Below are 15,092 nucleotides of genomic sequence, written 5' to 3' on the forward strand. Positions count from 1 at the left end.
CACAGAATCAAAACGCAGCAATCTCACAATGAATTACTAGAAACCATACAATGTCTCTTTTATTATTTAAATATTGATTTTGTTCTCTTCGTGGGACCGTTCTGCATCTAGTTGAAATTATCATTGTTAATGCCATGCTGGATCCTTGTTTTTGAAAAGGTCTAGCAAAATTGTCAGGAATGTGATAACCTCAACCATGGACAAAATGACTTCAAATTTAAGGGGCTGTCATAAAAACAGATTTGAATAACTAATTATTTTCAAAAATATTTCCTGTTCACAATTCGTCTGAGGGATATAAAAGTCTAGCTGCCTCCCATATGAATCCCTATATCCTTGTCTGATATTTGTTGTGGTGTTGGCATCTCTCGGCGCCCATGAGCTCGGCAAGTTCCTCTCGGCTCTCTTCTTGACATACAGAAAGGAAGCAATCGCGTGGAGCTGTGATACAAGCTCATGGTTGGAGGGTGGGGAGCCACACTTTGACGGAGGTAACTATGATCTCTGAAAATAAGTATGTTCATTCAGTTGCTTCAGCATTTATTTAACAAAGCTGTATGTAAATGTTCTAAATTTCTATTGTCTTAAAAGACCATGCCAAAGATGCTTTACCCTAATTATTGATTCGTTGTCGTATAGTCACTTCTACCAGTATTGAGTGGTTCTACCTTCCTCCCCGTCCTCAGGCCTGCAACCTTGTCCCTTCAAGGTGAGGTATAGAGTAATAGGATTTTAAGAGTGGCAACACATGATGATAATACTGTTGCTCTTTTTAAGTGCCTTTGCCAGACAATCTTCTACAATCACCCACTTTTAGAAAGGAAAGACCAGAGGCAAAGGTTAATGACTTGGTTAATGACATGTACCTAGATGCCTAGGGGAATACCAATTAAAAGTACTCTTGGGGAGCTGGGCCATTTACCTAAGTGAAGATTTCCCCTCATTTAACTTGTAAAAGTCTGGATTCTGCTGTATCAGGTTTTCCTTAAAGCCAAGCACAGCAATGGGAAAACGTGTTACTTCCAGGTGGGTAGACAGCAGTGTGAGGTGGAGGGTGTCTTAGTTTTTCCAATCTCTGAGGATATAACTACAGAACCCAGTTATAGATTTAACTTACAATGAAGGGGATGCCTTGACCACTCTGGAAAAATCTTAGTATCTCCTAAGTAGAAATGACAAGGCAGGCACATGGGAGGTCCCAATGCTCTCATGCCAACAACAGAAAAATTTTTGTTATTGGATAGGTGTTTAGGGATTTTTTTTTTTCGGTTGGGGGAGAAAAGTTATTTTTTTAAGTATTTCTTTAGCAGGAAATATCCTAGAAACAAAAACTTGATGACTGACATCTACAAATTTTAGTGCTGCTGGATTCAAAGGCCCCACTCAACCTACAGAAACGCTTTTGAGGGTTCTACTGAGCAGATGCCTGAGCTGCAGCTCAGGTGAATGCCGTGGAGAATCACCAACTCCATCATGGCACAGCTTTGCCCATCAAGAAAAACATTATCTGGGAATGCTGGGGGCTGTTAAGAAGCGAAAGGATCAGTCCTTTCTTTCATATTTAAATCTCCATGATATATTACACTCATAATAAGAATGCTACATTTAACAAATTAATTAGTTTCCAACTAGCTTTCCCCTCTTATCAAATAAAATATTAGCCTCTAAGGATAACATTAATACAGAACTGTAGGGAACACTACTAGCAATGATCTGTGGCTATTTGAGCCATTTACATAAGGGTCACTTGACAATTTGACATTTCCTAAAGGAATTGACTAGGATTCGGTGTTGATGGCTTCATATTATGCTATTTTTTTCAGAAATTTTGCAAAGTCTAAAATTTTCAGATTCTTTCAGATAAAAGCTTATCGATCCCCAACCACATCATTTACTAACATTATGCTCTTAATCCACAGAAATCTAAACCTACAAACTAGGACCATTCTGAAACACCTGTCAGATTGGCCTCTTCAAGGGTTTTATTGGCCTCTTGCATATTGAAAACTCATGTGTGGCCACGGCCCACCACAGTTTCTAGACATCTTGAGTTTTTTAAAGGAGAAAGAGCAATGGAAAAGAGAAACATAAGCCGATAATCATTAAAATAAGAAAATCAATGAATTTTGATCATTTTAATAAATATATATATCAAGAAAACCTCACTTTATTACAACAACACATTCATATACAAGCATCTATCATCTAAGTTTTCAACATCAAATATTTATCAAATATTGAAAATAAAGGACAAAACATTACTAGACTATTTAGCCATAACACAAGAACATGTTTTAAAAATTGGTCCTTGTGGACATTGTCCAAATGATGATCCTACTCATACACTGTATGAATGAGACCTATATTTAATATTAATAGCAATAATAAAAAAAGCTTTATCTTGGAGAAACTGGGAGGACTTACTTATTTCCTCCTTTTGGCATTTGGTTCCTGTGAAGCATTGTTTAAGTAGGCTCAAGTCAATTAGTAACCTTGGAAATTGGAATACGGTTTAGCAGGAGGAGTTGGCCGGAGTGGAAGGAAGAATGGTCAGAGTGGCACTCTGAACACTCTTGCAAATGTACAAATTAAAGAAATTATTGAGAAAAACGTTGACCAAATACATAGTAGCGATTGCTGACTGAGTCCCATTTCTCCAAAATAACTCTCCAAAAACTCAAATCTTTACATTCTTTAAGATAAAACCTTATTGATCACCACATCATTTATTAACATTGTGCTTCTTAATTAACAGCAAAAGTCATATATAAAAAACCACATGCGTTTATAATCTAAACGAGTGAAATGATGCAAAACAGATTAAAGTATAATGCATGCCACTGGTTCATGAACTTCATCGGACAAGAAAACAAAACAAAACAAAACAACCCAAAACCCAAAAAACCCAGACCCCAGCAACAGACTGTTGCCATAGAAAAGCTCAAGCAGCTAGTGCTGGTTTCTAACAGCTCTCTCTATTGTTTCCTCCATCCCTTTCTAAAAATGCCAAATCCAAAAGCAATTGGGCATCAAAAATAAAGGAAGAATAGAGATGTCGAATCAAAAGTTGAACGCAACAGCTCGAAGTTAACAGTTTCCAAACAATATTGATCCACCCTGTGTTTTTGTTTTTTTCCTGTTTGTTGAATCCCTGCTGTAACTCTGATTTATCCTTAATTTTCACACTGGCAAAAATTAAGATAAAGTAAGGCACCAAAAATCGCCCTGTATCACCTCTCTAAAAGCCTCATCACCCATCACAGGCAAGCCAAGAACTTGCCAAGAACTTGCAGGGGTCACCCTCCACGTGTGTTGTTCGTTGCCACCCCTAGACAGGTGGGTTTCATTACGTTACATCCTATTTCCATCTGTCACACAAGACTGTTAAATACAAATACTTAACAGCACCATGAAGCCATTTCATCCAGCTCCCTGTCTTCAGTCTTTTGTTCAGCAAAAATACCGCATCATATAGAAAAAGCAGACATCCTTAGCTGGTTATATTGATTTGCTTACCAAATAACTACCTAATTAATTGGCAAACATGTTGAAGTTTCTTAGCTAGTGACAGGCTCCTTGGGGGTAAAGGAAATATCACAAGGAGACATCGTCCCCCAGTCTAATCTACCGATCTCTTCTGTAGGAAAACTAAGGTGTAGTTTTAAGCATTAAGTCAACTGTTTTCTTGGTAAAATCACCACATTGATCAGTAGCTTGCTGATGCCGACTATACAGATGTTTTATGCAATCTGCTCTCCAGGCATTAAAACGACACGGCATGTTCATGGCATAATTTTATCAGTTGTACAAAACTATAAAATCCATTCAAAATAAAATTTATGAGAGCTAATTGATCATGCTGTGCATGCTTCAAAGTTTCGGTGAAAAGATGGCTCATATGTTACTTCCTTTGCCGCAGCACAGTTTGTTACTTGGTGAAGGCTCCTTTTTCCTTAAGGACTTTTTCCAAGACTCACTCACATTGTTTTTGTCATTATATCCAGTCTCAAAATAATCATAAAATTGGCCTTTGCACTCAAAAGCCAGGTCATTTCCCACAGGTTCATGGCTTAGGGGGCCGCCATCCCTGTTGGTGTCATTATTTGCTTTCTCATCATTTAATTTGGCCTTTTCCTGAACACCAAGGGACCTGATATTGGTAACAAAGATTTCATTGGCAGGTATCTGGTCATCACCCTTGTAAATAGGTGCGCTGCCTACATCAAAATCCACCTGGTGGGAACAACTCGGTAAAGGCAGAGGGGGAGAGGAAGAGGAAGATGAGGAGGAAGCGGAGGAGGGGGAAGAGGAGGCAGTGGTGGAGGCACTTCCGACATTAGCATTGACAGAAAGGGGTAAATTTAGGTAGTGACCACCACATTCTTGGTAAAAGCAGCAGGCATGAAATTTTTCACACTCCTCTTTGGCCATCCGCGGTCGTTTTCGATAAGGACAGTCATGAGCCATAAACCACTCTTGGGCAGAGGTGCCATTGAAAGAGCAGGCAGGAAAGCACCAGTTATTCTGCATGATAATCTCTCCATGGATCCTTTTCATCAAATTGTTTATAAGGACAGATCTTCGGAGGTACACTTCAGGATCATCGATAAACTTTAGCTTTTCTAAGGACATGTAAAGGATGTGGGCTCGCTCCTCAAAAATCGAGATGGTCTAAAAATCAAAAAAGGAAGAGAAAACTTAGAAAATGGACTATAGACAAATATTATCACAGCACATTTCTTTCTTGGCAGTTTTCCAGGTCTGGGAATGTGGTGGTCTTGTTTCCCCCAGGTTCATTTAGCATGCCGTCCCCTGTTCCTGATTCATTGGCGTGGTCAAGCACCAGGGAATCCAGCCACAATGCAGACCTCAGCAGGGACGGGTCAGGTTGTTCACTCTTTTACGGCCCGTGAAGGGAATCCCGAAACACGCAAAACTAATCTGTGCTGTTAGAAGTCAGGAGAGCAGTTTCCCTGGAGGGCACAGAGGTAGTGACTAGAAGGGGACACAAGGAGAGGCTCTGGGTTGCTAGTTCTGTTGCTTCTTGATCTGGATGCTAGTGACATGGATATGTTCCCTTTGTGAAATGCATCAAGCTGTACTCTTATGATACTTGTGCTTACATGTGTGTGTATACCAACCACATGCACACAGACATATACACTGCACATCAATAAATGTTCTTAAAAAGATGCCAAGATGCAGGTCATAATGAGTGTACTTCAAACCCTGGCCTAGCCATCAAGGAGCCATGAGATCTGCCTTTCAGTGCTGTCCCTCTGGGTTTCATACTTGCAATTATCCGTGCTTGACAGGGGACAAGAATAATTAGTGAGGCTCAGACCCTACAAGGACCTGTCAGTTGAAGGACCAAAGCAGGTTTCCTTCTGGGGCTGGCAGAAGAAGAGATAGAGAGAGGAAATGAGAGGACTCCCTCCTGAGCTGTGTGATACCATCACTGTGTGATGGGACAAATCCAGCAGCAACTGGAAAATGGCTACAACCACAGCATAGAAACTAAAAAGGAAATAAACTGCTGTGTCCTGGGGTCCAGCTCTTCCAGGTCATAAAAAAAACCAACTGGTAGCAGAACCTGAGGAGCTGTAAACTAAACCAGCCCAGGCTGACCAAAGGTAGGAACTACCCATGCAGGGGAAAGCCCAGCACCTGCCGATGCACGCTAATGTCCTTTTCTGAGCAGGGTCAAAGCAACATTGAAAGGACGGGGATAGGGGAGAGGAAGATGTATTAAAAAATTAAAAATCCTCTCTGTATTTCAGATAACCATGGTCTAGGTTATACCCTCCTTGATTAAATCAGCAGATAGTTTTTGAAGGAAGATAACCATAAGGAAAACGAACTGGTATTGCAAAAGCTTAGATGGCCAGTTTCATACTTCTGTGCACTTTCCCGATCCCATTATTTTCTTCTTATACATGCAAAAAAGTTAGCTTTGGTCTTTTCTTGGGAATGAATTATATATTTTAACAAACTAAACATATGTAATGAATGCACAATGAAGTGCCTCTTTCTACTTTTGTGCCCACATTCAAAGTCCACTCCTAAGAGGTCAGGAAAAGCCCTGAGTAACGACCCCAATGTGAGCACACACAGAAGTGGCACCAGCCAGAGGAGCTCGAGCTCAGAAAGGGGAAGCATGTCAGGAAAGAAGAAGTGCATTTCTGCGTATGTGAAAGTGCAGAATCACCGCAACCCTTAATGCCATTTGAGAAAAATTAAATCATTAGTAAAAAAGATGTTCCATGGATTATATAATTTTGTTATTTCTGAGCAGAGGAGCTCTTGCTAGCTCTTTCTTCAAATACTCGTGAAAAATAACACAGGACCCAAAAAAGTGACAACGATTAATATTGCTCTGCTTGAGAAGTGGCTCATTTTCATTGCTTGGGTGGAACAATTTAATTTCTGGAACTGGATCAAGCGACTGTTACTTAGTATCTTAAACTCTTAATAAAAATAATGACTATTAAAAAAACATACTTTATGGCTACAGCTGCTGAGTGGTGGGTGAAAATCCTCTTCTTCCACATACTTCCTCTTAAAGTATGTGATCTTGGATGTTGTTATAGGATTTGAAATTCCCCTGTAATGTGATCCTGTGGTAATAAATCAGATATGACAAATGACATGCGGTTTGCCAGAGGTTCTCCAAACAAAATACTTTCCTTTCCTTTCCTTTCCTTCTAGAAGATAACTTGGCTACGTATTTGTCTGTACATGTGGTGATTAAAAATAAACATTTGTCTTAATAGTTGCTATCATTCGGAAACCTGTGACCCAGGCCAGGCAAGGATTTCTAGACAATTATACAGGAAAATGACATATTTCAGCATTTACTAAATACTCAGAATCTTAATTCTATGCACAGGCAAACAGCAAAATTCTCAAAGGGGAGGAGTGTAACAACTCTGAGATAATATTAGTATTTATTCAATTGTTTAATTAAATCCATGATAACATAACACCACTGTTCAAATGTATACATATTTACCTGTAGGCACTCATAACCAAACGACTTTAAAATATTTTTGGCTCTAGGTAAGTAAACACATCATTACCTACACTTTGGATTTATAACACTGCCTCTTTCAAAAGATGAAATTCAAATTTTTAAAATTGTAAATTAAAATTTGGGGTAACAAAACCCTTTTTGCTCTCAAAAATTTAACATGTCAACCATGAATAAAAGTAGGGTCTAATTTTTAAAAACCACAGCTTTGAATCCTTTTCAGCAAAAACAGACTTCAACGAATACCTTTTTTGGCCAAAAAATAGTTGTTGTTTTTTTTTAATTGCTAGTACTACACAAAAATCCAAAGGAACCTACCTTAGAATATAAGAATAAAGAAAATCCGGAAGAACATATTTCTGTTTTCTGGGCTTTGAAAAATATTTTTTCCTACAATACCAAAGCCAATTGCGTGTTTAATAAAAAGAAGAGACACATAGCTGCTGGCCCCAAGTGCAGATTCCTCTCTGTCTCTTGGGATAAAGATTTCACTGTCAAGGCCACTAGGGCTTGTGTAGCTCTGAGAGAACCATACAGGGTAGAAAACCAAAATCCAAGAGTTTCAAAATCTGGTTTGGTTATCTTAAAAATATAGACACATGACATACAGGAAGGAAAAGCATATGTAGACTCGGATTTGAATGCAATTTAAATGCCACCTCTGGTCCTCTCCCTGGAGCCCCGGGCTCTCTTACACACAAGAGGTGTACAAGCAGCCTGGGAAGTCCCTGGAGCAGGCGCTCTCTCAGCTCAGGAGGGCGCCACAGACACCACCCCCGCCCACCAGTCTGGCCTCAGAGGGCAGCAGAGGAAGGTCAAGGGCAGTACCTGCCAGCGGGGGACCAGCTCCCCGGTCTCCTTGCAGAGGAGCCTGTGCTGGCCCCTGGGGGCTCGGGCCTCCGTAGCTGTCAGCCTCCCATAGTGTCTGGTACCCGGCAATTTCAGCAGCTCCTTCTGAGACAATGGGCTCGCAGAATCTATTCATGGACAGAACCAGAGTCATCTCTGACAGCCTCAGACCTGAAAAAAAAAGAAAACAGCCCTAATCAAGAGCAAGCCAGGGGACGGCCTTGGCATCTTCATTCCTTTGCTTTGGGAAACTTTTACTGCTCGGTCCTCCCCTTCACCCTGAAACATTTTATTATTTTTTCAAAGAAAACCTCAGCAAACTCTCTTGCTGCGATTAGCTCAGCCTCTGTGTTCAGCAATCTGCATTTCATGGGCGGATCTTTAAAACCCCATTTCTTATTGTTCTCAGATTCCCCTCAGCCCTCTTCGAGACAGCTGCTTCGCCTCCCGAACACATTTTCCTCCTGACCTTCCTGCAGAAAATGTACCGCTAAGAGGCAAGGCCAAAACCCTTGCGCTTCCTTTCTATTAACAAGGCAAAATCAATTTTCTAGTCAATCCCCGGAGAGTCTCCTTTGATGAAATCCGCTAATCAATCAAAAGAAAAGGGTGGGGGAGGCAGAAATCTCCACCGTAATCCCTACTGATGCTCTCGAGTTCGGTCTGTTCCGCTGCCCCTTACCCCCTCCTCCTCTCGTTTCCGCAGGGCCAGTTCCTCTACAACATTCTGGGGCTCCCTCCACTTTCTTCTCCCAAAGCAAAGCAGACAGAGACACACTTGGTAGTTGTTTCCACCAGCCCTGATCGGCCTGAACTGGATCTGCCTCCAGTCAAAACACTGAGAGATGAAGACAGAAAATTGGCTCCAGTTTCAAGCCGTGAGTTGCAGTCCCACAGGAGCCAAGCACAACATCAGCGGAGCAGGCAGAATATTAAACAGGAGCCAGGGCTTCAGGGCCAGAGGCAGCCGACAACTCCTTACACTGCAAAGCCCAGACACAAGGCAGGAACTTTCCAAGAGGCAACACACCATTGCCCTTCTCGCCAGTTCACGTCCTCCCCCAGGGCCTGCATGGGGACTGGGAGCCTCCCTGGTCTGTGATGCGACCTGGGCTCCTCCCTAACACAGGTGGTGGTGGCCATTTCCATGTGGGCTCCGTGTCTTCACTTGGTCCTAAGTAGGGCTCAAGCTAGGGTCAAGAGTGAGTTCAAGGGAGATGAGGCTCTGAAACTAAAGTAAAAAGACCTGGGGCCATAGATCAGTGGTGACAGCAGAGCAGCCTCGGTGCCTATTAACCACGATTCCTTTAGGAGACCCAAACCTCCGCTCTCTCACTTTGCCGTTTAAAGAACTGTCACAAAGAGTGGTGTCAGGCCTGCCTTCTGAAGATTGATTGTCTTTCAGATATACACTACGGGTCTAGTTCTTGCTTTCTTCTCCAAATTATACAGCTCGTAATGTTTGGGGGAAAGGTTGAATCTACCATTTTCTCAGGGGAGATTAGTATTACCTACATGTTAGAACAAGGGTCCACTTCCAGGTAAAAGCGAGGAAAAACACCAGGGAAAGTGAAATGGCTTCATTAAAGTGCCAATGTCCTTCTGGCTAACAGGGCAGCTCTTGGCAGCAATGATTTCATCCTTCACCCAGGCTTCTCTCTGGATCCTGAATTCTGTCCCAACCGCATTGAAGAATGAAGCAAGCCCTTCTGACAGACAGGGGAGGTGTCCAGGTCAGTGGCTGGAGTTCAGAGCCAGCTGATTTGGGCTGCTAAAACATCTAGGCCTTCTTTTGTAAAATGCCCTCCATAGAGGCAGCAGCAAACACTTATTAGAAAATCTTGTTACAAGAGAAAAAAAAAAGAGGTTCAATTCATTCTCTAAAAAGAAGTGGTGGGGCAAGCCATTTATTTTGTTCCTTGAGTCATGAACCAAGAAATTTAGACGACTGATTTAACAAAGTAAGCCATTCTGTCTATCACCCTTCAAACTCAGCATCCAAACAAGGTATCAAACCTCATGATAATTTATTTCCTGGAAGACTCCCATGAAATGGTCCAATTTCTTAACCTATTCTAAGAGACAATTGTATCAGGAAGTGCTATTGCCAGAAGCACATGAATTATAGCTTTTTCTGAGTCAGTAGCCCTCTCTTATGGACTGCCAACAGTATTTTCCAGCTTGAAATTTACACTCACTTTTGTGCTGGATTCTGGGAATAAGATCCAAGCTTTTTGCCTGTGTCGAACTTGTATTACACATAAACCTAACCAGGTTGACAAATCCATGCCACTTAAGAGAGTAAAGCATTTGCAGGCCCCTCACAGCAATTACCTCTGTTTAATAGGACATTATATGGGGCCTGTGCTGTTTCATGTTACTAAGAGTTTGTTTACATTTTAATGACTTATTGTTGTAACTTTTTTGGTTGTTAAGGATTTCAGTGTTTCTATTTGTTAGTATTGTTTCCAGCACGTAAAATTCTATCATTATGCATTTGAACTTGAAACATGGCATAATCGTTTTTAATCTTGGCTGCTGCTTCCTTTAGGATATCTAATTTCAGTAAGCTTTTCTTTTTTGAATTGGAAACTTTTACACACAAAATCCTAAACTGGAGAGGCTGAGTTCCACAAGTGATTTATGTAAGTCTGAACAAAATATAAATGAGAGGGGATTATTCAGGAGCGGGGAGGAGAATTTGCAACTGAGTCTTCCTAGTCTATTTACAATGGAATGTTAACAAATTAAGAAGGCAAGTTTAACAGAAATGAAAAATTGGAGTATGTGGCGCTAAGCACCAATTTCACAGGATTCTTTATTTGTATTATACATATGGATCCAAACTGTCATTATTCTCTGCATGATGGGATTTACATTATAATTCTGCTACTGAATTCACAAGTTGAAATCCACAAATTTATGTGCTATTAATATTAAATATAGTGACAAAGATGTACTTTTACAGCAAAATTTGTTTTTTTAACATCAGAGGTCAGTGGATTCAAAAGAAGGGCGTTAAAGTGTGTTTTGTCTATACATGGGTTTAAAAAACAAAAAATGAAAAGGCCCTAACCTGTTATTCTCAGGCTCCTGCCTGTCTTGTTTTGTCAGCCAAGTGCATGTAGTGGAATGACACCTCAAGCATTCCCAGAAGGCTGAGGGCTAAAATGTCAAGCTTTTCCGGCAAATGTTTGTAGTACAGTTACCAGGCATTTCTATACAATTTGGTTTTTCCAGATTAGTTCAGCTTGTCCTTTCCTGGGAGCCATGATGGTGCTAACAGGAGTGGCTGGTACATGGAACAAGGTAGCTACATATTCAGTGGCACCTTGAATCTGACAGGGGCTCCTGGTCATTCTTTGCCCACCCCTACCCCCATCCATCATTGGAAATTGGAGAACATTTGATTAAGAGCATTATAGCAATTAGAGGTCTGATCCCAATACTGAAACGCAGAGAGGTAAAGGCCTGATATTTTCAATGCACCTTTGACACTGCCAGTCTTAAATGTCCTGCCCAGGTGGAATCAAACCCTTGACCTCGTTGTCCCTCACGGGATCTTCACAGCTTGTCCAGTAGTGGAAGGGGCTGGGTGAGCAGAATAAAATCCTGCGACCCTTCTAAATAGACAGATGTTGCTTTTCTGCCAGTCCCTGCAGCACACCTGTCTGCCCTGGGAAGTACATTTCTCAGCTGCAGCTCCAAAAGGCCAAGAGCTTTAGGCCGGGTCCCGCGGCGCTGGGAATGCGGTTTCTGGGCCTGAGGGGGCCAAGGGGGTGCCTGGGCTCCGAGCCCCGGCGTCAGATCTCCCCATCCCAGGTCCAAGACTGGGGTCCGAAGTTTGGAGAACCCGACAGCAGCCACCTCGTCCATGCTCCCACACATGACACACCCCCAGGGATCGGTGCCACAGCCCCTGATCCCCTCCCCAGGGCAGCCAGCCCAGCTCTGCTGGCCGCCGGCCGCAGGAGAAAGTAAACAACACCCCAAGTGTCTGGGAACAAAGGCAAGTTGTCTTTCCACTGTGCCAGAGCCGTGCGCCTCTCCTGAAGAATAAGAGCTATTATTACTCTTTCTTTCTTTTCTTCTTCTTCTTCTGTTTTTTTTTTTTTTTAAACCAAGTTTCCTTCTAAGGGAAATAAACACCTAAGGTAGGATTCCAAGGAAATGAGTCACGGCGGTTGGCAGGGCTCTGGCGAGGCTGGCCCCGGCCCCGCGCTCCAGCCCGCAGCAGATGCCTGCCCGGCCCTCCCTCGCCGGCCAAACCCACTCGGAGCCCGCGGCTGCGGGAGCGCCCTGCGCAACCGTTGGACGCGGGCGGCGGGGACACGGCCGGCGCTTCCCGCAGGCGTCCGCCCTGTCCGCGCCCCCCTCAGCCGCGGGGCTGCCTCTCCCCCAGCCTTTGCGGCCCCAGCCGGGCACTCCGGAAAGTTGCTAGGGCCGAGGAGGCGGGAGGGGAGGAAGGGAGGAGAGAGGCGGAGGCGTGGACCAGGCGGGCAGCAGCCGAGCCCGCCGGGGAGGTGAGCTGAGGACAGGGGAGCCGCCGCCGCCCGCAGCGCGGCTCGGCTGCCGGGGAGGAGAGTGCGGGGGCGGAGGTGGCAGGGGGGACAGAAGGTGTCAGCTCCTGCAGCTATTCCCTTTTCTTGCAAACGCGCGCTCCTGACATCCACAATCCCTTCCTCCCCACCTGCCAAGCGCCGCGGCGATCAGACCGGGGGCATCCCTCCTACAGACCCCCGTCCCCTAGGGCAAGGGAATAAGCGGCCACCGAGGACCCTGAGGTCTCACCAGAGCTGCCGTCGCCACTCGCCCCTTGAGTCGGCTCGGTGCGCGCTGGCGGCAGCCGGAGTAGCCCTAGAGGCGGCGGCAGTTCCCGCCCGGGTAGAGGCGCCACGGCGCACGCCAGCCCCGGGAAAAGCCCGCGCCGCCTCTGCGCCCAGCTGTGCCCTCGCCCTCGCGCCGCCCCCGATCCCGCGGCGGCCGGTGCGCGTCTAGTCGGTGACCCCGGCGTAGGCCTGGTGCCAGGAGGGCGCGCGGGAGGCCGCGTGGGTGCAGGTCCGCGCGAGCAGACGCCCGGGGGACCGGCCTCGCCCCCCACCAGCCTTGGCCCTCCGCCCCGCCGCCCGCGCCCGGCCCGGCTCTTACCGCGGGGTCAGCCGGGAGGCGGCGGCCGCAGCGCTCGGGCTGCCGCTTGTCCGCTCTGGGATCGGCGCCAGCCCGGCCGCCGGTGCACACTCGCGCCGGTCCCGGCCCGGCAGTCCGATCGGCGGTGACCGCTGGTGCGCGGCGGGCGAGGGTCCCGGCAGGTCCTGCCGCCGCGACTGGGGCGCTGCGCCGCCGTCGCTGCAGACGGTTATGGTAATGAGCGGCTCTGTCTAGCGAGGAGCGTGTGAAACCCGTCAATCCTGTTTGCCATTTCCCCGTGGATTTCCGAGGAGAGGTTCTGCAGGATGCCCCCAGGGTGAGAGAGGCAACATGACAAGCGCGCCCGCTCTCCCTCCCTCCCTCTGCTCCCGCCGCCGCCGCCGCTCCTCAGGCAGCACACGGGGCGCCTTCCCCTCACCCCCACCCCAGCCCGCCCCCTGCCTCCTTCCCTCCTTCCCGCCCGCCCTCCTCGCTCTCCTCCCCTCCCCTCCCGGTGCCCGGGGACACGCGGGCCCCGCTCCAGCCCGCAGCCCAGACCCCACGCGCTCCCGGGCTCCCGCCCCAGCCCTGGCGGCTTGGTTCCAGCCGAATAATGTATTCGCTCTGCAACCTTCTGAGATGTCTCCTCGTTTTTTATTTGGTTTAGTTTTGTTGTTGTTGTGTGTGCGTGTGATTAAAAAAAAATCTGTGCCTTTCCCACCCTTTGCAAGAGACTTTCTTCTCCTTTGCTACAGCAAACGGAGATGAGAAACAGATGTCTTTGCAGGACCGAGTGGTTAGTTATTCTCCTCTCGCCGCCCGCCCCCGCCCCTTCCCCTCCGGAGCTGCACATGTACAAAAACGCAACCTTGGTCCTGCTGCAACTTGAGTTGGCAACACTTTCTGGGTGGGGAGCCTCCAGGGAAAACCTCCAGGAAATAAAAAAGTAATAAAAGAGGTTGTTCTTGGTCAAGAGAATGTAATTTAAGCCCTGGAATCACATTATTTTGCAAATAGTAATTTTCCCCTATATTGGGCTCACTTGGAGTTTGTTTTTTGAAACATTAATTCATAACTTCTGTCTAGGGACCCCTCCATCGTCGAGATGGGTCATTTCAGGTGTAATGAACGCGCTGGCTTGGAAGGCATAGACCTAATAAAATCGAGAGAAGGCACCTGCGCAAAAGTGTTACAAAGACTATAATGTTTGTTTACTGCTACTATGCCAGATGTGCTAAATATAACGCTTCTTTAAAACAGTGATCCTCCGACTGTGAAAAACCAAACCTCTCGCTGCCTGGCTCCCTAGGAACCAAGGAGAGGCACAGACTGAAAATCGGGGAGAAGAGGAACAAGATCAAGGACGAGGATTAGCATCTGCAAATTGAACTCCATCTAATTTGCATGTTTATTTCTTAGAATTGTAATTAAATTTGTGTAATAAATGTTTTCCATTTCATTTGTACACTTAAAATTTGGGTGACTGACATGCAGTTAAGTGAATTTCTTTTTTTTTTTAAGCAAATGTAGTTTATTGAATAAATCAGCAAACAAATATTAAACACAATTAGAACTAATCTGCTTTGACAGTATTTTTGTTGAACTTTGTCCATTAAAGACTCTCGGAGGTTTTAAGGGTATTAGGAAGCTGAGAGAAGGCAATTATGCTGAAAACAGACTAACTCAACAGACTTCCAGGAGCATTATTTCATTTTTTCCAAAAGACATTTTGGGTTGCATGTCTAAAATTGGGAATTGGGCCTCGATCTTGGTTTTATTCTGAACCATATTAAATTTCATTGGCTCATGCACGATATAGGCCATTATGATGACAGTTTAGGAATTGTAAAGATGCCATTTTGTGCAATCAATGGGTGTTGCATGCCCATCTTATGAGTGGAATAAATTTTCTTTCGGGTGGAAGAGGTGGGTAAGGAAAGGCATAAGGGCATTTAAAAGCAGTGCAAGTACTTGAAAATCTAAATCAGTATCTAAAACTGGTTAGTGTCTAACTGAAATAAAGAACTAAATGTGAAGGCTTGGAGGCATGGCTTATTGTTGTTTTTATCTCCCTATATTAAAGTTT

At 45.0% G+C, this 15,092-nt stretch overlaps 1 protein-coding gene across 3 annotated transcripts; it reads right to left on the minus strand.

The window, feature by feature from the left end:
• Positions 1-2,133: 2,133 nt before the first annotated feature.
• Positions 2,134-13,159, minus strand: SERTAD4 (SERTA domain containing 4). 3 transcript variants are annotated; one of them, XM_046683686.1, is made up of 4 exons: positions 13,028-13,159; positions 7,859-8,050; positions 6,502-6,617; positions 2,134-4,671 (listed from the first exon to the last, which is right to left on the minus strand). In XM_046683686.1, exons 2-4 carry the CDS (start codon positions 8,031-8,033, stop codon positions 3,895-3,897), a joined length of 1,068 nt encoding a protein of 355 aa, XP_046539642.1. In that variant the 5' UTR covers positions 8,034-8,050; positions 13,028-13,159; the 3' UTR covers positions 2,134-3,894. The 3 variants fall into 3 exon arrangements, with proteins under 3 accessions (XP_046539642.1, XP_046539643.1, XP_046539644.1); XM_046683687.1 differs by lacking the exon at positions 13,028-13,159 and adding an exon at positions 12,671-12,963; XM_046683688.1 differs by lacking the exon at positions 13,028-13,159 and adding an exon at positions 8,562-8,668.
• Between the last annotated feature and the right edge of the window lie 1,933 nt (positions 13,160-15,092).

This window comes from Equus quagga, chromosome 13 (genome assembly GCF_021613505.1).
Source record: "Equus quagga isolate Etosha38 chromosome 13, UCLA_HA_Equagga_1.0, whole genome shotgun sequence".
NCBI lineage: Eukaryota > Metazoa > Chordata > Mammalia > Perissodactyla > Equidae > Equus > Equus quagga.